This window comes from Carya illinoinensis, chromosome 5 (assembly GCF_018687715.1).
Source record: "Carya illinoinensis cultivar Pawnee chromosome 5, C.illinoinensisPawnee_v1, whole genome shotgun sequence".
Lineage (NCBI taxonomy): Eukaryota > Viridiplantae > Streptophyta > Magnoliopsida > Fagales > Juglandaceae > Carya > Carya illinoinensis.
The window spans coordinates 34,969,635-34,992,184 of NC_056756.1; the positions used below are offsets into that span (position 1 = coordinate 34,969,635).

Genomic DNA, 22,550 nt, shown 5'->3' on the forward strand with positions numbered 1-22,550 from the left:
TCCAAAAGTTTTTGCTTCGATGCACATTGGACGCAAAAGTTGCTTTACAACTTTTTATCAAATATGATTCCAAAAAATTGTCGCAAAAACATGTTTATTTGCAGCACTGATGTATTGCTACAAATAGATATATAAGTGCCATAAAAATGGTACATAGAATAGCATATGTCATTGCAAAACACTTATACCGGCAATGCAAATTCAATGAAAGTGCCCATTTTTGGTGAGTAAAATTCGCCAAAAATTGACTGTTACAACAAAAAAAAAAAAAAAAAAAAAAAAAAAGAGAAAAAAAAATATAGTGTAACTATATGTTTGTCATAGCCTAAAACACACCAAGGATGTCAACAACATATTATAAATATACTATGCAGAGGAGATTAAAAAGGGAAGACAAAAAATAGTACAATAATTGGAATATATCTAACACAAGAAAACATTAAATATATAATTGAAAACTAAAGTATATATGACTTTGGTATCAACTCATAACAAAGAATTAACAACCACGTTAACCAAAATAGAGTTTCATTGAAAAAAAATTCAACAAATTTGCTTGGACTATTAGTGGTGTACTATGACATAACAAACTTGGGATGAAAAGCAATGCTCACCATAGTAGCATCACCAACCATTAACTGGGTGTCATATCTGCCCCAGAGAGAGAGAGAGAGAAACTTCTCAACTAGTCCAACAAAAATCTTGCAAAATAAATTGGCAAAGATGAGTAAAGGAAAGAATTTTAATTCAAGCACATCATTTTGATGGTTTATTGAGAGTAGGCAAAGGCAAAGAGATAGAAAAACTTGTCAACTATTATTTTGATGGTTTACTTAAAGCAGGCAAAGGTAGGTGAAGAATGCAAGCACATCATACTAGGGAAACATAATGCAAGCGCATCAAATATATCTTGTCCAGTTGATCACAAATAAGTTCACAAATATATTATACTAATTTTATCTAACAAATAGAATCGAAACAAGAATGTAAATAAAACATAAAACTGCATCATAAACATTCATATTTACTGAGAAGAAAGAAAAGAGAAGGAAATGACAATGACACAAAGGAAATGAACAACACTAAACATTTTGTTTCATACTTTAATTGCAGACAAACAATCCAAGGAAGTCTAGGGGAGGTATTAATTACCACCTGCAGAGGCTTAATAGACGAAGGAAGTAGTTTTGGTTTTTTTGAAGAAAAGAGTGTTCAAGCAATGTCTCATTTTTCAACTTTAGTAGTTCCAGAGCTTTAGTAGGGGAATGAACTATTTTCTTGTCATGTTCAAACAAATGAAATCTACCTTATTGAGCATACAAATAAAAATAATAATGTCTAGCATAGAAAAAACTAACAAGTATCTACTCAATTATTAAAAAGTGGTGGCAAATGAATAAGCAAACGACTTATCCTACGCAATGGGCAATCGAAATCTAACATCTCACGGCAAAAGTTCATAAAAAATAAAGCAAATTCACATTGAATAGAAGAAGAGTAAAGAAAGTAGAAAATAATTTTCCAGAGGAAGAAAAAGAAGGGAAGAAATGTTACCTTGTGAGGTGAATCTTTGATGGGAGACAGAAATGAAATACTACCTCGTTCTAAATGGCTCATCCTCTTCATTTAGTCCATATATTCGATTATGATACAACATACTATTTGCTAACACATGTTGAAATAAATACAAGTTTGCTACATATGTTGAGAAAATTGGTCTTTTCTTCAATGGTCAATCTTTAAGATAGAATATCAAAGGAGAAACGCTTTTACATCACAACGCCAATTACTAGTTTTTCTATGTATTGAATCTCAATCATACCAAATACATAAACAAAACTAGAAACTATAAAGCGTAAACTTTTTGAGCCTAAAAAAAAAAACCTGACGCTGTCTAATTCAAAAGTTTTGCATTAGATTCTCTACTTACCCAAGATTTAATGCTTCTAAAATATGGAAAGAAAGACATTTTAATATTAAATACAAGAAGTTACAAATATAACTTACCTAGGAAAAATTGCCCAATCCAACACTTTCAAAAGACTACTTCTATTCAATCAACGCTTGTCAGTGATAAAAGCTGCATCTTTTATAATATTTTGACTCAAGTCAGGTAATTCATGTTTGCATTTTATGGTTGCAAGTTAAATAAAGAAACTTTTACAATCTATAATAACTGATCCTAAAAGCTATATAACAACACATTCATCATCATAACTTAGCCTAAAGATAACAAATTACAGCATATTAATATCTAACGGCATGAGAAGAACTTCAAGCCTCAAGGTATGGGTTAAATCAGGGGTGGATACCACAGTAAACAAAAGCTATTTGAGTATATGTATAGGGGAGTAAAAAACAGGTCAAAATACAAACCAAAAGAGAAACAAGATACAATATTTGAGAGATCCTAAAAACTAATTAACCAATCCAAACAAGATCAATGAACCTAAACAAGGGATTAATGAAGCTAGGGTTACAAGACTTACCCCAAAATCTAGGAAAATTTAAAGCCTAACGAAAAAATTAAGTATCCAACCATCTACACAAAAAATGAAGTCTGAAAACCATTCTCTAAGTTAAACACACAAACTACAAGAGGTAGGAGGATCTTTCTTCAGATCCTTGAGCTGTAGCACAATGGTGTTCTTATGAAATAGAAAACTTTATGAGTGAAATATAAAGATAGAGGGAAAAGAGAGACGAAGAGAACTTACAGAGATGGAGACCAAGTGGAGGAGGTGGTGGATGTGACGCCCCTAACATCCACTTGGGATGGAACAGAGACTTATGGCTGGTTTGGATACTCGAACCCAAACTATCTCATCTCATCTTATCTCATATAATCATTACAATTTTCACAAATTCTCACACAAAATATAGTAAACAATTCAACTTTTTCAAATTTTAAAACAAAACTAATATGAAAAATTATATTATAACAATATTTTATTCAACTTTTAACAAAATATCTTATCTGAACTGTGTAACTAAACTAGGCAGAGAGTCAGAACATGTAACACAACGTTACACACCTCCGAACATGACAGTTAACATGCAATGCATCCTATGAATGCAACTAGCATAATGCAATATTTGTAGTGGATTAAGAGTGACAAAATAAAACTTATGCTAGAATAACTAAAAGCATCCAAATTCACTACTCGAAATATGAAATGATAGTGTGTCCATAAGAGGTGAGATTTACTTGAAACTCAGTAAGTTAAACAACCAACGTGTACAAAGATAAAATATGGATAATGAATGATAAAATGAAATGCATGTAAAGTGAAAAACATTAGTGTATGTCTCCCATCTAGATTCCTCAACATTTTCAAAAATATTGAGACACTCACTTTTTTGCAGAGAACATTTTTTCACTTCACTGCCAAAAATATCATAATGTTTCATTATTATTAGTAATTCATACTTAATCGTAACATCATAACATGTGGTATTGTCACAATTCGCCATATGCAGTGTGAGTACCTATTGGCGATCATAGTACAACTCATGTTGAAACTATATTGTTTGCAGACTCATTCTCAATGCATTGGAAATAGAATATAACATCATAACATCATAACATATACACCCACTAGCATAAGGTGTCATAACATTTGACTTCGGTTTGTCAATCTTTAAAAAGAACCCATTCGAAGCCCATGGACTGTTCTTCGTCAACCCAAGGGTTACCACTCTATTCTTAAACATTCCAAAGTGGACAAAGGAGTTTCACTAGGATAATTTTCCATCCTAGCCTTTAGGGTTGTGACAAAAATTATTTTCATGCTATGTTGAAAAATGTATTTCATGACATGTGTATATATAGCAAGCTTTCATGTGAAAATGACATTTATATAAAATATGCTAAAAATGGTAAAAATATCATATGTCATGTAGGTATGGACTATATGTATCATATAACATGATATTTTATACTCAAAATGACAATTATAACATGAATACATTTATCAATAAATCATAGATAATTCATTAAGGTGTAAGTTAGAGACAAATTTACAAACTTCTTGAATTTGAAAGGTCATAGTGGCTGAAATGAAATTCGCACTAATTAGGATTTGTACCACTATGGGAAGATGTTCATAATCAAAATGCTTCAAAAATAGATATTTACAAAAATACCCCTAAATTCTCAAAAATTACCATTAAGGCACTAAATTGTTCACTATTTGTAAACAAACCTAAAATTTAATCAGACTTCGTGGACCTCACATTTTTCATATTCTAATCTATACCATTAGAATTATAAAATTCAAAGTGGAACTAGCTCAAACATTCCAACCCGTGGCATGCACTTTAGCTGATGCTTAAGTGTCTTTTCAACTATCGATCCCTATGAATGTATGCTTATGCAATTTTATTTTATCTCAAATAATTTCTATAGTCCTTAATGAGATGATAGAAGCAAACTCTTGGGTCAGCAACTTCTTCCCAACACTTAATCATGGCCAAAAACCTTAATCTTCATTAATCCTCCATTAATCAAGTATGATGTTCTTAGCCTAAATCACAAATGCATGCTTTCAAAATTCACCCAAAACATTTATATTCAATATTATCCCAATCACAAGGCTTTCTAAAGGCTCATTGATCTACCCTAGTTGAATAAATCAAAACTTCATGCCTTAATCATAGTTTAATTAAAAACCAAGCATGTTTGATGATCAACCCAAGGTAGAATTAAAACCTATCATGGCGTGCTCCAAATTTCAAAATAAAATCTTTAATTATCATTCCAAGTCATTAATAAATCATATCATAATATGTTAAGAAATGTCATAGCCAAAATTTCTACTTAAAACAATTTAAACTCTTAAATCATTCTAAATGAACCTGGTTTTGAATTAAGCATGGTAACATTATCTAATCTCAATAAAAATTTATTCCAACACTTGAAAACAAGACTTCACATGTAAACTAAGATCTAGGGCAAGACTTCACATGAGAACGCCAAGAACTTCAAGAACACTCAAGCACACACACACCTTTCGGTTTCAATTAATAACTAAGGAGGAAGATGGGTCTAAATGCTCAATAGGAGCTTGGAGATAAGGTGTGGAGGAAATGAGGGGGTGGAGGGGCTTTTTATAGGCAGCGAATGGGGTAGAGACATTGGCCTAAGCTCAAGGGGATTGGGTGATGTGGGCGGTGGTGTAAGGACCTCAAATTTCATGTTTCACTTCATCACCTTGTGTCACTTGTGTAGGGTGAATTGTGTCCTAAAACCACCATTAATTAATAAAGTAAGGTGCTACATTGATCCTAAGGGTGCTGGTAAGGTCGTGGTGCATAAGAAAGAAGAGAAAAGCAAACAAAAACCACACATGAAGCTGGCGGGTTCAAGGATGGTTTCTTGGGTAGTTTTGATCATCACTTTTTTGTAAAGGTCATAGCTATTATTCGAAGTATTTTCAGGTGAGGAAATGGTTCATGGTTGGCTTCCAAGTGATCATGAAATGACAAGTCAGAAGAAAGGGGTGAAGGGAAGTGGGTTGCCGAGATGAGGGTGGCTTGATTCCTTCGGCATGGGTGCCTTCTTTGGGTGGGAAACATTCGTCAAAAGCTCATGATGACCATGAAGGCCCCTTGGGGATTGGGGGTTGTGGGGTGGTGGCTCAGCCATGGGAAAAAGTGAGGTTGAAACGCAAGCCATTCGGTTTCCATCCAACTAGTACTTAGGGTGAAATCGGTTTGAGGTTTTGGTTTGGTTTTTGAAACCAAACTCGTCCAAGGCTTGGTATAAGTATAAAGGGATCTTATGAGGTGTTAAAAGATGATAGTGCACTTGAGAAAAAGGTATAAAGAGATTGGCTTAGGAGCAAAACAGTCCATTGCACACAAAGGGCACACGTGTGTGCCGATTGGTATAGTTTGGCGTTTGATTGTGTCATTTCTCTTAATGACATGGGTGGAGGTTTATATAGGGTTATAATATGATCTAGGAATGATGTAATTGATTAATGAAACAAGAAAATCTCAGATAAAAAAGGCTAAAAATATTATGAAAGAAAATTAAGCTCAAAACAAGGTTTAAAGATCACTAATTATGGATAAGTTGATTAATGGTCTTAACCCAATTTTCAAACTTAATTTTGGTTCAAATAATTACTTAGGGTATGATATGGGGTTGAGAAAACCTATGGTATGGTATATTGGGCTTCAAATTGAAGAGTGAATAGAATCAAAACTAGGCTTTGGGCCTTGTTGGGCTTAAAAGGGCCATGAATGTGAGTGGAGGTTTTATGGACTTGGGGTGTGGGTTGATGGGAGGTCTTTGTCTCCAGATTTTGAGGGGTTATTGGAGGCCTTAAGATCCATAAAGATGGGGCTTGAAAGGCTTTTCTTAACCTAATTGGGCCATGGGTTAAGCCTATACCAAGTTAGGCCCAAAAGGCCTTATGTCTTCTTAAACTTGCACCAACCCTTATCCTATGAGGACTTGCATTCTAATGAGGCTTGGTTTAAGGCTTCTAAGTTTTGGTCCATTCACAATCTAAATTTTTAAGGGCCTTAATAGGATTACTAATGGGCTTGCCTTTCTTAACCTTCATTCTTAATAATTAATGACACTAAGTGCCATGATCTAACTAAATCTATCTCCAATGAAATAAATAAAATTAATAAACAAAATAATAATATAATAATAATAATATTTAAAGCTCAAAATCGTAAGCTTAATCTAAGCAAGTTTAAAGATTAATCTTAATGGTTAATTAGGTGGGGTGTTACGTCCTCCTCCCCATAAAACAAGATTTTCTCCTCAAAATAGGGATCATAGTAAAAAGTAGGATATGCATCAAACAAAAGTTAAGTCTAACTCACGAACTATACTATAGCTTAGGGCTCGATGGGGATCTCTCATCGCCATCCTCTAACAGGTCATCCTGAGGGTGGTAATAAAACCCATCCTTCATTGAATCCTAGAAAGTGCTAACTCTCTCCTCATGGAATCTCCACTACCTAAATTCCTAATTCTCACGTCAGGAGTCTCCCTTCTCACGGAAATGAATAGGTCTTAAAGAAGAGTTAGAAAGATCTGTATCCACTACCTATACCAAGTTGGGTGGTGTGATGAGTGTGTGACAGTGCACTCTAAATACTCTATTATTAGATTAAAATACTAAAATGTGAATAGAAAAAATATAAATTATTACATATTCTTGAATTGAGTTTTTATTTACTTTTGGATACTCCTAAATAGATATTTATGTTGAATTTTAGAGTTTATAAAAGAGTGAGTCAAAGCTCGGTCAAATTCAAAAGAGGACTTTTATGAGGTTTGAGAGCAATTTAGATCAAGAAAAAAAAAAGAAAAAAATCACAAAAGAAAACTGTAATAAGTTCAAGTCTGAAATTCGCTAGGAGATAGCCTGGACATATTTTAGTATTTTAACCATAACTTCCTACTCACATATCGGATCGATGAGATTCTTGATACGTTAGAAATCTATTTTAAAGGGTTAAGGATTTTTAAATTCGAACTCCTGAAGTACGTATGTGACTGTTAAGATTAGTTCTAAAATTTAAGCGATTTTTTTTGTGGGAATCATGAAGACATTAGGGTTTCTTTCTTACCCTATTTAAATATATCATTAGCACAAAATTACAAGGGAGGATAGGCACAAGAGGCAGATAAGAAAGAGGCTCTTCTGGCTTTCGGGAGAGAGGATGCTAGGGTTTGGAGAAACTCATCTTTGAGAAAAAGAATTCTTCTTCTTTTAAATGGGAAACTAATTCCTTGGTGAGATTAGGGATGAACTTGCACACTAAATGGTATTTTTAATTTATGTATTTGATTTTCAATTACTAAAACTCTTTTGTTTGATAATTTTCAATTCTTTGTTGATGTTTTCTTCTCTGAATAATTATAGAATTTGTTCTATTTATGTTTTCGGTCATGCTTTTTCTATTGAATGGATTAGTTCTTTGATTATGTTTAGATCAATTATTTATCTATATCGATTTAATTCTTTACTGCAATATTGCTTCTTGATTATATTGTTGTCATTGGATGTTCTCAATCGTGATAATAATTTATGTATTTTAAAAGTGGTGAATGATTTTTCAAATGGTTACATTTGGTTTAATTTTGATTTATAATTCTATATCTTCCGATTGGAAATTTTGGAAATTGAGTTTCCAATAGAGTTATTCAATGAATAAATTTAATTAAAATATCGAATTTGTGCAAGGGATTTCCGACACTTTATTATTCGTCAAATTTGAGTATTTTTTTTCGTTAGTCATTTTGCTTTACTTTAATTTACATTTAAAATTAATCTTTGTTTTCTATTAATCATTTAATATTTTTTTTAATTTTTTTGTTCTTTTTGTTATTTTTTTAATTTGTCTCGCTCCTTGTAGAACTGACACTTCAAAACTGTGCTATAACTATCATCTTATTCTTTAACGTAATTAATTTAATAAATAGGTTGGTGGAAATTTCTTCTTCCAACCTAATTTAGAGGAAATTTGTCTCGTTGAATACGTAAGCTAGCTGCTATAAGAAAAAAATAATATAGAAGTTGTTACCACGGGAAGAATGTTGAGGCAACTTTCAAAGACTGATATTAGAAAATTCGTTGCAAGTTTGGCACGAAAACCTGACGTACAGGCTGTTGGACCAGATCGATCAAAACGAGGACTTTTATTACCTATACTGCAAACAAGTCTTGGTACAGGAATTCCCAGCTCGTGCTTCTCGGAGGGACTGTCGCCTGTACGTGCCATGCATCGTCATGATCTCCTGTTACTTGGAAGACTGACGGCTGGTATATTGACGTCGTCAATTGACTTTTTTCTACTAGTTTGATCTTTCAAACCACGAGCTATTTGAATTTTCTGAAAAAAACAATGATTTAATCGGCCTTAACGGTAAATAGATTATGATACAGTTATTATTATATCATTTCCCATTTTCCTCTAATACCAAATTTTTAAAAAAGATAAATACTTTAGCCACAAATAAATTACACAAAAGTAATATCACAAATTGATATGGCTAATTCATATGTTTTATCAGTTTAAAAAATTACTTTTATTGTAAATTAAATATAATAAATTATATGAAACTACGTCAATTTATAGAATAATTTTTATGTAATTTCTTTGTAGATATAGTAATCATCTTTAAAAAAATCTCCGGTGCTATCAATTAGAAAGCAAATGTTTTTTTAATTAAAGAATATATATATATATATAGCTAGCTAGCTCGCTTTTAACTTAGACTTTAAAAAAAATAAGCATGTCACATATTTAATAGATACTTATCTTTTGTATAAATGGTTTAGATGAAGTTTCCTCTGACTCAGTTGGATAAAAACTCTATCCAATTAACAAAATACATCTTTGAATCTGTTGGATCTCAATTTCACTGTTGCTAGAAGAAATTCGCCTTTTTATTGTAAATATTTTTACTTTAAAAAGTTGTACGAAATATAGACACTGCAAATTTTTACATAACATTACTTAAAAGAAACTCATAAAAATAGTAATTTTTTTTGTGTCATTACTTAGTGATGACTTGACAGTAGGAACTAAAGAAAATTAATTTCTTTGTACCCTATTCTCTACTATTGCCTATTAGAGTCAGTCATTAGAACATATTTAAAAGAGTAATGTTATTCATCATTTTAGTTTTCTTTATCTCAAAATGTGGCATCAGATGATTGAAAATTATTCATTATATTTCATTTATGAACCTATCATCTAATGCAGCCACATCATGGGACGGTAAGAGAGGATAAGAAAAATGATGATAAATAGATTTTTTCTATTTAAAATTGAGGACTAATGCCAAAATTTTACAACCTTTGGTTTTATTTATTTTGATACAGTTGTAATAGACTATAACATTGAACATAAAAACTACTAATTTTTACTTTTTTCTTAATAATGTAATTATACACTAACCATTGTAAGTGCTTTATTGATCTTCATTTAGTTTTTCCTCAATGCATGACACTCTAACAATTCTTTTCTTTTATATAAACTATGGTTAATTACTTTTTATATGAATTAATCAAACAAAATATTTCAGAATGTTTCGGTAAGAAGAGAAAATATTTGTGCACGAGTTTGAATGGAATGATGAGTACGACTTTGAATGGAAAAATGTATACCACTTTGAAACAGGCGCAGCATGCTATAGAAAATAAACGAAAACAGAAAAGAAGATTGAAAAGGGAGGACAGACATTTTGAGAGTTGCATCTTTCTATTATTAATTTTACTTGAATACATAATATATGTCTCTATTTATAGATGAATAATAAGATTAGAAAAAGAATAGAATTAAAATAGATCAATAATATTAGATTGATACACATAATAAATTAAATATGGTAGATAATAACTCATTTATATTATCATACATAGCACTAAAATATTATTAATATATTATATAATAAGTACGTTAATATTCTAACATCCCACCTCAAATTGATCAGGATGACAATGAAGACGTGATCTAAAGTTTGTAAATAAGATTGCGTCGTTGGCTAGGTAAATGAGACCTAGGGATTTGATTGACAACCCGACAAAATGTATTTCTGTAGCACACGGTGAAGCAGATGGAAAACAAATTGATGATATACAAGATTGATGTTGAAAAGGCTGGGAACAATTCATTAAGTGTGTAAGAAGCGTTTGAAAAAAGTATGGTAAACAAAACAGAGCACATAAGAACATGTTGAATATGATACCTCTCACAAATAGTGACCCGTTCAATGCATATAAAGCCTTTGGAGAACATGTGGTGAACAAAACGAACACCAAAGAACACCTTGAATGTGAGACTTAATTATCACTAATGACCATTCGTTAAGTACTCAGAAAGCTTATGGAGAACACATGATTAATGGAAAAGAACACAAAATAACACGTTTAATATGATACTAGGAACAGCTCCTGTGCCAAATAACACGTTTATCATGTATGGAACAGCTCTACAAGTGATACTAGGAAATCAGTAGCTCCTGTGCCAAATGCCAACAACATCTTGTACAGTCGATTAGTTGTCTAATATGAGAAAAATCATATTAAAAAATAGACGTAATTGAGAAAATTTTATAAGAGGTAAAGCTAGCGGAATAATTTCAAAATAATAGACTCTAGAATCGAGCCTGGCGTTAGCAAATGGCTCTAATACCATATGAAAAATAGAAATAAAATAGAATAGAATAGGAGATGGGAAAGGAAGAATAAGTAACTTTGAGGGCTACATCTTTGTTATTATCAATTGTGCTGGAATAAACAATATATAATATCCCTATTTATAAGTGAATGAAGATAGAGAAATAATAGAAATACAATAAATCAATGATACTAATTGATACTAATTAATTTACACCATAAACTACTTATCGTATAGAATAAGATTTTGTTTGGAAACGTACACAAGGTATTTCATCTTATCTCATTTCAAAATTTTACATAATTTTTCTAAATCTTAAGTATCACTCAAATATAAATACTTTTAAATTTCAAATCTTCAACTTTACCATCTTATCATTATTACTTGTTCCTTACAACTTTCTCAAACTTAAAAAAAAAACATATAATAATTCAATTTATTTTAACTTTATAATATTTTTATTTAAATTTTTTTTCTCATTTTAAGAAACTCAAAAAAATATCTTTACCTAAACCATTTTACTATTATTCACAAATTATTATACTACTATTCAAGGATTCATCAATTCATCTTATTTTTCAAACTAAGTTTATTTTATATTACCATATATATACATTAGATTATAATAAATATATATATATATATATTATACAAGTACGGTATGCATGCGGCGTTGTCGGTATGTATGCAACGTATCTATATATAAGTGGCCTTGCATAAGTTGTTCATTCACGAGTACAACACTTGAAGAACAAGAAGCACTAAGCCAACTCAGTCTCCATTTATACACCAATTAGTTGTTCTACAAAATGTCTCTGCTTACAGTTTCAGGGATTCCTTCTGAAACCCAGAATCCAAGCTGTATATCTGTTGTAAAACGTCCGTTGGCAACTTTTCACCCAAGCATTTGGGGAGATCATTTCATCTCTTATAATAGCAAGTCCATGGTAGTTGAATATTTGTGAAGCTCTCTCTCTCTCTCTCTCTCTCTCTCTCTCTCTCTCTCTCTCTCTCTCTCTCTCTCTCTATATATATATATATATATATTCAAATACTTAAGAGTCTTGAAATGCATATTATGATATACCATCTTTGTGCTGTAGGAGATTCCCTCTGAGAGCTTGGAGAAAGTTCAAAGGCTGAAGGAAAAAGTGCAGAGCTTGCTGATGGCTCCCGTCGATGATATATCACAAAAGTTGGAGCTGATTGATGCGATCCAACGCTTAGGCGTGTCTTACCATTTTGAAATTGAGATTGATAACATACTCCAACAAATTCACAACAAGAATGACGACACTGGAGACTCTGACGACCTCTACACTGTTTCTCTCCGTTTTCGCTTACTGAGGCAGCAGGGTTATAACACTCCGAGTGGTAAGTAGTACTAATATGACTATTCAAATAAAAGAATAAAGAAAAAATGGAACTAGAGCATGCAACTTGATGGGTGCTTCATCAAAATGCGTATTCGGCACTGTATTGTTTCTCATAGAAAATATATATTGGTATTGTTTTGTTTACGGAAACTTCAGCTGCACAGATCACATACATGTGCTCATGTGTTGGGTTGATAATGCAGATGTTTTCAGCAAGTTTAAGGACAGTGAAGGGAACTTTAAGGAATCAATTATTCACGATGTGCGAGGTATTTTAAGCCTTTATGAAGCTTCGCATATGGGGGTGCGTGGAGAAGATATACTTGATGAAGCACTTCATTTTACTACAACGCAACTCAAGTCGATGGTGAGTAATTTAAACCCTTCTGTTGCTGCCCAAGTGCGTCGTGCCTTAGAGCGGCCGCTTCGAAAATGGATGCCAAGGTTAGAGGCGAGACATTATTTTTCTACCTACCCCGAAACTGCTTCATTTAATGAAGTTGTTCTCAACTTCGCCAAGTTGGATTTTAACATACTACAGCGGCTACACCAGAAGGAAGTTTCCGAGCTCTCGAGGTAATTAAGGCCATATAGATCACATGGTATCGCACTTCATTATATAATATATAACTGTTCGTGTTAATTTTGTATATGCATATATGGCAAGATTTGATGTCAGTTTGCGTTGCAATTCTTGCTTAGGCGGTGGAAAGAAGATTTAGGGGTCCCGGAAAAGATATCGTATGTCCGAGATAGAGTGGTGGAGTTGTACTTCATGTGGATTTTGGGACCGTACTTTGAACCCCAATATTCTCAAGGGCGGATGATGCTTGGCAAAGTGGCCTCCGTGGTCTCAATAATGGATGATACATATGATGCCTATGGTACATTTGAAGAGCTTAAACTCTTTACCGATGCAATTATAAGGTTAACTTAAAGCTCTTCTATCGGATCCAGAATTAACGTCTCGGAACTTTTTTTTTTTTTTTTTTTTTTCTAGTCATCAGGACCAGAAACTTGACTGGTCCGTTTTCTTTTCTTTTTTACATTTTTAATAAATTAATAACTTTCAGGTGGGATAACTTCTGCATAGAGCAACTCCCAGAGTACATGAAATCTACCTATAAAGCACTCTTGGATGTTACTAAGGAAATTGAGGAAGAGATGTCCAAAGAAGGAAGGATATACGGCCTTCACTATACAAAGGAAGCAGTACGACATGACCAACAATTAATCACTTTTACTGGCCTCTTTTTTCACTAAATTTTGAATTTTTATACTCTGAATGTTTTCATGGTTTTTAATGCAACCAGATCAAAAGGCTAGCTCAAGCCTACCTTATTGAAGCCAAATGGATGAAGGAAAAATATACACCCACGGTGGAGGAGTACATGAGTAACGCCCTAGTAACCGGTGGCTACTCTACACTTGTAACCTTATCTTTTCTTGGCATGGGAGATGCAACAAAGGAGGTCTACGAATGGGCTTGCGGTAACCCTAAGATTGTTAAAGCAGCAGAAACGATATGCAGACTCATGGATGACCTTGTTTCTGCTGAGGTATACAACATGGGACGTTAGCTTTTAGGATTTCATTAAGGATATAAAATATATAATAAAATTTACTATTTTTTCTCATTAGGTTAGCTTTTAGGACAAATAGTAATTTCACATTCATGGGACCAAAGCAAAAGTTTTGAATTTGATCTTAGATTTCACACTTTACCATATTAGTTAAATATTCGACGTGTTGGTAATGTCCGCTTATTATTCCAAGCTCTACACTCGGTAGGCAATGTGCCAACATCAATTTGGCAGTCCCACAAGCTAATCTTAATTATGTCGTTGATGTTTGAAATAAAATCACTAAATGTTTCTATCTTTTGCTGCAGTTTGAGAAAGAGAGAGGACACGTTGTCTCTGCCCTCGACTGCTATATGAAGCAGCACGGTGTCTCAAAGCATGAGGCAGAAGAAGAATTTAAGAAGCAGATCGTGAATGCATGGAAAGATATTAACAGCGACTTCCTCAAACCTACTCAAGTGCCAAAGCATTTCCTAGATCGCGTTCTCAATCTCGCACGTGTAATGGATTTTGTTTACAAGGATGATGATGCATACACAAACGTTACACAAGTGATAGTAGACGGTATCACTTCATTGCTTGTTGATCCAGTGCCGATATGAGTCTATCAAGCATCAATTCAGAATGCTGGCCTATATATGATAATAAACGTACGTACCATGCGTCGACGGCCTATATATATGTGTTTACTTTATCCATGTAAGGAATTTCAACGACAGTAATAAGACGTACAATAACTAAACTTTGAATTTACAAAGAAGCCATCTGTATCTGTGTGTGTCTATATATATATGTGTGTGTGTGTGTGGCGGTCATGCGTCAATATATAAACAAAAAAAAAAAAAAAAAAGAAAGAAAGAAAGAAAAAGAAAAGAAAGAAAGAAAAAAAAAAAGGAAAGAGTTTATGCTAAATTATTTATGACGAAAATAGATTCATTTTATTAAAATAATTGGATAAAGTAATATTTAAAATAAAGTAATTAAATAATTAAATTCTCTGCCATCGTATTCTTTCAAACTTTAAAATAAAGTAATATTTTAATAATAAATTGTGTAGAAATTGTGTATGGACCGGATAGCATTTTTCATTATTATATAATACTATCACAGCAACTGGATGAAAATATACTAGGGATCATATATAATTTTAATGGTACCGGAGAAATCAACCACGTGAACGGAAAAAGTACAGATTGATAGTGCAGGGGAGAATTTAAATTACTCAGTTCTGTTCGACGGTTTGTCATAGCTAAGGATGATTTAAAAATAAAAAGTTAAGGTACGAAAATTGATCTGACTTGCTTGCAGTCTTAATTTTCACCTCGAGTTGAAGACTACGACCAAGTACAAACAGCCGCTTTGCTTGAAAATATAGCTTACATGCGGGTAATTACTTGTTAATAAATTAAAACATATTAGATTTAGAAAAATTTATATTTGTTTATCAACCTCATTTAAATAATTTTAATGTACATATTTGAAATTTATAATTTTTTAGTCTTAAATTTTACACGATACCTTCCAACATATCACTGTTGAGGATAATTGTGAATCATATCCTCTTTGATTATAGGAGATATTTTTGGGTGATAGTTTTCATAATTAGTTATGTAATATACGATTGTATATCCTTCCATTTCTGTACAAAATTGTCAACTTGTACTTTTTCCTATAAATGAAAACGTCTTCACCAAAGCCAAGTATGGTGATTTTACAAACCTTCTCATGGTATCAGATTCCTTTCTGGATTAACCTCCGTCGATCCAATGGCTTCTAACTCCTCTGTTCCTCTTCAAACGATGGTTCATATGATCATCATCAAGCTTTCCTCTACCAACTATCTTCTCTGGCGTAATCAAGTTCTTCCCCTTCTTAACTCTCAAAACCTTCTTGGTTACATTGATGGCTCTCTTCCTGAGCCTCCCGAAACTATTTCTTCTGATTCTTCCCTTGTTCCAAATCTGAAGCACGCTGCTTGGAAATCTGAAGATCAGCGTCTTCTTATTCTTCTTCTTTCCTCTCTCACGGAAGAAGCTATGACAGAGGTGATTGGTCTCTCCACCTCTCACACTGTTTGGATTGCACTGGAGTCCTCTTCAGTCACCGATCGAAGACCCGTGAGATTCGTCTCAAGGATGACCTGCAACTTCTGAAACGGGGTACTCGTTGTGTCACTGAGTATTCTCGCTCCTTTAAGGCATTGTGCGATCAGTTGGCTGCCATGGGTCGTCCTGTTGACGACACCGACAAGGTTCACTGGTACCTTCGTGGTCTTGGTCCTGAATTTGTTAATTTTTCAACTGTCCAGCTTTCTATTTCTCCTCTGCCACTCTTTCGTGATCTCGTTCCCAAAGCCGAAAGCTCTGAGATATTTCAAAAATCTTTTGAAGCACCTGCTGCTTCCTCGGCTGCTTTCACTGCCATGAAAGGCTCCTCTGGTGCATCCCGTAATGGTGGGAATCGAAAATCACGTGGCAAAGGTGGCTTCTCACATGCTGGTCGTGGCAAGGGCCGTGGGCAGTATAATCCTCGCTGCCAGATTTGCCGCAATGAGGGACACACTGCAGAACGATGTCGTGATCGATATGCCCGGGCTGATTCTCATGCCCAGATTGCTGAAGCTTTCTCTCAATGCTCTCTTGAAGGTTTCGATGTTGTCTGGTACACAGATACTGGAGCTTCTGCACACATGACTCCTGATTGCTCTCAGTTGGATAAGGCTGAACCTTATAATGGTAAGGATTGTGTAATCGTTGGTAATGGAGCTTCCTTACCGATCACCCACACTAGTACTCATTCTCTATCTAAAAATATCACTCTGTTGGATGTTTTAGTCGTTCCTCAACTTACCAAAAACTTGTTATCCATCAGTAAATTAACCTCTGATTATCCACTTTCCATTACTTTCACTGATACGTCTTTTACCATATAGCACCGCGCAACAGGAAAGGTAGTGGCAACCGGTCGTTGTGAAGATGGTCTTTATGTGCTTGAATGCAGTCATTCGGCGCTTCTCTCTGCTCTTCAAAATAATTCTCTTCGTGCTTCTTATGATCTTTGGCATGCACGTTTGGGTCATGTTACTCATTCGGTTATTTCTCTATTGAATAAAAAAGGGCATCTTTCTGTTACTTCTTTACTACCTTCTCCTACTCTATGTGTTTCTTGTCAAACTGCTAAAAGCCACAGATTGCCTTTTATCTCTAATGATAGGCGCTCTTCACATATTTTAGATCTTATCCATTGTGATATTTGGGGCCCCGCACTCGTTACGTCTATTTCTCATTATCGCTATTATATTATTTTTATTGATGATCACTCTCGCTTCACATGGTTTTATCCCATGACATTAAAATCTCAAGCCTTCAACATTTTTTTGCAATTTCAAACTTTTGTTGAAGTTCAATTTTCTCGCAAAATCAAAAGCTTTCAAAGTGACGGGGGGGCTGAATTTATGAGTCATCGTTTTCACACTCATCTCCTTGCTTCCGGCATCCATCACCAAATGTCGTGTCCCTATACTCCATCTCAAAATGGTCGAGCTGAACGAAAACATCGGCATGTCACTGAAACTGGTCTTGCCATGTTATTTCAGTCTCATGTCCCTTTAGCTTGCTGGGGTGACGCATTCAGCACCGCTGTCTACACTATCAATCGGTTGCCCACACCTGTTCTTGATGGGCTCTCTCCCTATGAGGTATTGTATGGTAAGCCGCCCACCTATGAAAATTTTCATCCTTTTGGCTGTCGTGTTTTTCCTTATTTAGGAGACTATGCATCTCATAAGTTTGCTCCCCGGAGTGCTGCTTGTATTTTTCTTGGTTATAGCATGTCTCATAAGGGCTTTCGGTGTCTTGATCCCACTTCTCAACGTATTTATATCACACGGCATGCTCGTTTTGATGAACTGAATTTTCCTTTTGCTGGTTCCTCTTCCTCACGGTCTCCTCAAACTTTGGACATCTCTATCTTTTGTGAGCCTGTTTTAGATTCCCTTTCCCCTGTCCCTACATCTTCTGCTCCATTATCATCTGTTACATCTTCTTTATCGTTGCCATGTGTGCCTTGTACTGCTGATTCTTTTGGTGTTTCAGTGCAGCATTCTCCAGCTGATCCCTTACCACCAGCTGATTCCTTCGCACCAGCGTCACCTTCTGCAGTTGATGCCTCGTGCCCTGCTCCCATTGCTTCCGCTACTCTCCCTGCCGAGTCTGCTCCAGCTGCATCTAATCATCACCCGATGATTACTCAGGCTAAGGCTGGTGTCTTTAAGCCTAAAGTTAATGCTTATGTTTGTTCCTTGCTTGCTTCTCCTTTGTTTCATTCTCTCATGGCTACAAAGGAACCCAAAGGTTTCAAGTCTGCAGCTAAGGATCCAGGATGGATTGCCGCGATGGATGAAGAAATTCATGCTCTTTCTTCCAATCGCACTTGGGACTTGGTCCCTCGTCCCTCCAACACCAATATTGTTGGTTCCAAGTGGGTCTTCCGTGTCAAATACTTGGCTAATGGCACCATTGATTGTCTCAAGGCTCGTCTCGTTGCTAAAGGATATTCTCAACTCCCTGGTCTTGACTTTACAGACACTTTTAGTCCCGTCATCAAGGCATCTACTGTGCGTGTTGTTCTTTCTCTTGCTGTCTCAAACCGGTGGCCCTTACATCAATTAGATGTCAAGAACGCCTTCCTCAATGGTTTTCTGCAAGAAGATGTCTACATGGAACAACCTCCGGGTTATGTCGATTCAAGATTCCCTAATCATGTTTGTAAGCTGAAGAAGGCACTTTATGGCCTGAAGCAAGCTCCTTGTGCCTGGTTTCATCGCTTCAGTTCCCTTTTGCTTCGTCTTGGTTTTCTCTGCAGTCATGCTGACACATCTCTTTTTGTTCTCACTCGCTCTGGCAGCATTATCTATCTATTGCTCTATGTTGATGATATTGTTGTTACGGGCAATGATACTGCTTTACTTCAGGATTTTATTCAGAGCCTCCATTATGAATTTGCTACCAAAGACTTGGGCTCCTTGAGTTATTTTCTTGGTCTTGAAGTGTCCTCCTCTGCCACCAGACTCTTTTTGAGTCAAGCCAAATATGCTCATGATATTCTTGCTTGTGCTCAACTCCTTGATAGCAAGCCGGTCTCCACCCCCATGGTTGTTTCTCAACGACTTTCCTGTGATGGTGATCCTTTCTCTGATCCCACCTTTTATCGTTCCATGGTGGGTGCCTTGCAGTATTTGACTATTACTCGTCCTGATCTTGCCCATGCTGTAAATTCTGTTAGTCAATACATGCAATCTCCTACTATTGATCACTTCCAAGCAGTCAAGCGCATTCTTCGCTATGTCAAGGGAACACTTCATTATGGGTTGTCTTTTTCTCTTTCTCCGCCCACGGGTATTCTTGCCTATTCTGATGCTGACTGGGCTGGTTGCCCTGACACTCGTCACTCCACTTCCGGCTATGCGATCTTTCTTGGTGAAAATCTTGTTTCATGGAGTGCCAAGAAATAGCCCACTGTTTCTCGCTCCAGTTGTGAATCCGAGTATAGAGCATTGGCTCTCACTGCCTCTGAAGTTACTTGTCTCTCTCATCTCCTTCAGGATCTCAAGGTCTCTTTGAAGCATCGGCCCTTGCTCCTCTGTGATAACAAGAGTGCAATTTTTCTCACTCTTAATCCCGTTTCTCACAAACGGGCTAAACACATTGATCTCGACTATCATTTTGTATGTGAGCTCGTTGCCTCGGGTGCCATTCAGCCCCAATATGTGCCATCTCACCTGCAAGTTGCTGATGTGTTTACAAAGAGCCTCTCTCGCCCCCTCTTTACCTTTTTTCGTTCCAAGCTTCGCGTTCGGATCAATCCCGCGCTTCGCTTGCAGGGGGGTGTTGAGGATGATTGTGAATCATATCCTCCTCGATTATAGGAGATATTTTTGGGTGATAGTTTCCATAATTAGTTATGTAATATACGATTGTATATCTTTCCATTTCTGTACAAAATTGTCAACTTGTACTTTTTCCTATAAATGAAAACGTTCTCACCAAAGCCAAGTATGGTGATTTTACAAACCTTCTCAATCACAATGTAATATAAATTTAGAAAAAATCTAGCTGCAAACATAACTGCATATTAATATGTGTACCAATCTAATGTGATTGGTCAAAAAGTAAATTTTATTAAAAACAGTATTAATTTAAATTTTAAATATAAATGAATCAGTATTAGTACACGACTTTATTTATACGTAGCAGAACTCATAAATTTATAAGTAGAATTTTTTCTAGATGGGTTTAACTTTGATTTCATCTTTGATAGCTTCTAAAACGTTTTCTTTTTTATTTAATCTTGATAGCTTGGTTCAATCCTGCAAGAAATAAGAACACAAAATAGATCATAAGATTTTAAAATATAACAAAATATAAGCAAAATGAGATTAGGAAAGACCATCACATTCATGCCGAAATAGAGGAATACAGATCAGAGATACCCACCAGAGAATTCATCCAGAACAAGAAAAGGATAAAAAAAAGAAATTCAAATGAAACCTGAGCAAAAAACAAAAAAATTCAGTTATCATTCGGCTATGGCCTTAATGAATTGCTTTATCATTTCCAATGTTGCGGGTTGTTTCTTTGTTTTTCTATTTTATATATTCTACTTGCTTGAAGTTCTAAAGTCGGATCATGACTTGACACGGTCCAAAAATCTTATAATACGAATAACATTAAATACCATTAGAGTGTTTGGAGGTTATGGTCTATAATCATACCATAGAACTGCAACCATCCAACCAATAAAAGAGTAGTAGATAATAATAATGTATCATGTAGTGATCTGGTAGGCCAAAGGTTCATAGAAACAAGCGACCAAATAAAATCCACAAAGCCTAGTCGTTTAGTAGTTTCTCCAATATTCCATTTGTTTTGTAGTTTCTGAAGCTGAAGTGCTGAATATCATCATGATCTGATTTTCTTTTTTCTTATATCTTGTTTGTGGGGTCTAAGGTCAGGGATGTATTGGTTTCAGTATTTTGTTGGGCAGTGCAAGTGGTGAGCTTTTTCTTGGTAAATGGATACATATTGTAGAGGTTTTGTGATGTTATCATATCCTATCAACCAACGTCGTTCAACCCCTGCAGTTGATGATGAGCTAAGCTTAGTTAATTTGGTAGGTTTGCTGGTCCTCCAACAATCAAAAAGTCTATAGACAACCGAGCTTTATCCCCACTGCATCACCGTGTCCTACGTGGCATAGAAAAAAAAACGACATCGTTTTCTAATTTAATTTCCAAATGAAGAAGACGCGGTAGATTCAAACCCCGAAAACAGAAATTGATTCGTCTCTCCATCCCCAGCATCGTCCCCACGAAGCCAGCCTCCAAATCTGCCCTGAAAACTCGCATCCCCCCACGAAGCCAGCCTCCAAATCTGCCTTGAAAACTCGCATCCACCCACGAAGCTGGCCTCCATCCCCATCGAAACCCGCGAGGCTGACCCAAGCTATGCACCAAGCTATATAGCTCGATGCTCTGGTCCACGCCTCACGTTCTCCCCTGTAGAATTCATTTCTTGGGACCCATATCTAAGTCCTTTCCCTTGTCACGGCAGATCTTATACCATAACAAGTAAGCCCTTTTGTTCTCCTCGCAGAGTCGCAGGTTTCGCTAGTTTCTTTGTTATCGTCGCCAATCAAGACCGGTTTATTGGGGCCAGTGTTGTGTAATTTGTATTCAGTTCATGCAATGGCTAGCCAATCCTCGAACAGCAGTCCATGACTTCACCGTCAAGGCTAGTTTCTCTGTTTTTTTTTTTTTTTTCTTTTTTTTTTTTTTTTTCTGGAAGTTATTTCCTTTGTTTACTTCATAGATGCTTTGCTTTTTCTATGGGTTTTGTTTTTATTTGGTTGGTATATTTCGTTTTAGCAAGAAAAGGTTTCGATTCTATACTTTCATTCAACAGTAAGCTGCTTGAGTGATGGGAAAATGAATGCTTTTGAACGAAATTTAGTTAGTGCTTTACTGCTGAAGTAGCCGTTTGTTTGGATGCTGAGAAAAACGATATGAAAATAATAATCAAAGGTACAACCAAAAAGCTGTGATTTTAGGTAGGGTTTCCTTTTGGTTCGCAAGTGTTTGCTTGGTAATTGTGATAGTTTCTTTAAATGTTGCAACTAAATGTCATAGGCGTCGGACTAGTCACTAGAATGTATACCTCTTTCTGCATAAGTGCAAGACGGAGTACTGATGGTTGTATCTTTATTCTTTAAGTTAAGAGCCTTAGCTAACTTAGCGTCCTAACTCCTAAGGAATAGTCACGTTTGTCTCGACGTGGTTATCTTCCTTGAGGTCAGTTTGTGTCTTAGTTGAACGTAATGTATATTCATAAGTTGCCACGACCCAACTCCGTTCACCTCAGTCTGCTTTCGTGCTTGC

General features: G+C 35.2%; 1 protein-coding gene across 1 annotated transcript; it reads left to right on the plus strand.

Moving 5' to 3' along the window:
- Positions 1-11,891: 11,891 nt before the first annotated feature.
- On the plus strand, positions 11,892-14,876 carry LOC122311326 (probable terpene synthase 2). The gene is made up of 7 exons (XM_043125860.1): positions 11,892-12,104; positions 12,261-12,531; positions 12,737-13,109; positions 13,236-13,460; positions 13,607-13,745; positions 13,847-14,092; positions 14,425-14,876. The coding sequence occupies exons 1-7, from the start codon at positions 11,967-11,969 to the stop codon at positions 14,716-14,718; spliced, it is 1,686 nt and encodes a 561-aa protein (XP_042981794.1). The 5' UTR covers positions 11,892-11,966; the 3' UTR covers positions 14,719-14,876.
- The last annotated feature ends 7,674 nt before the right edge of the window (positions 14,877-22,550 follow it).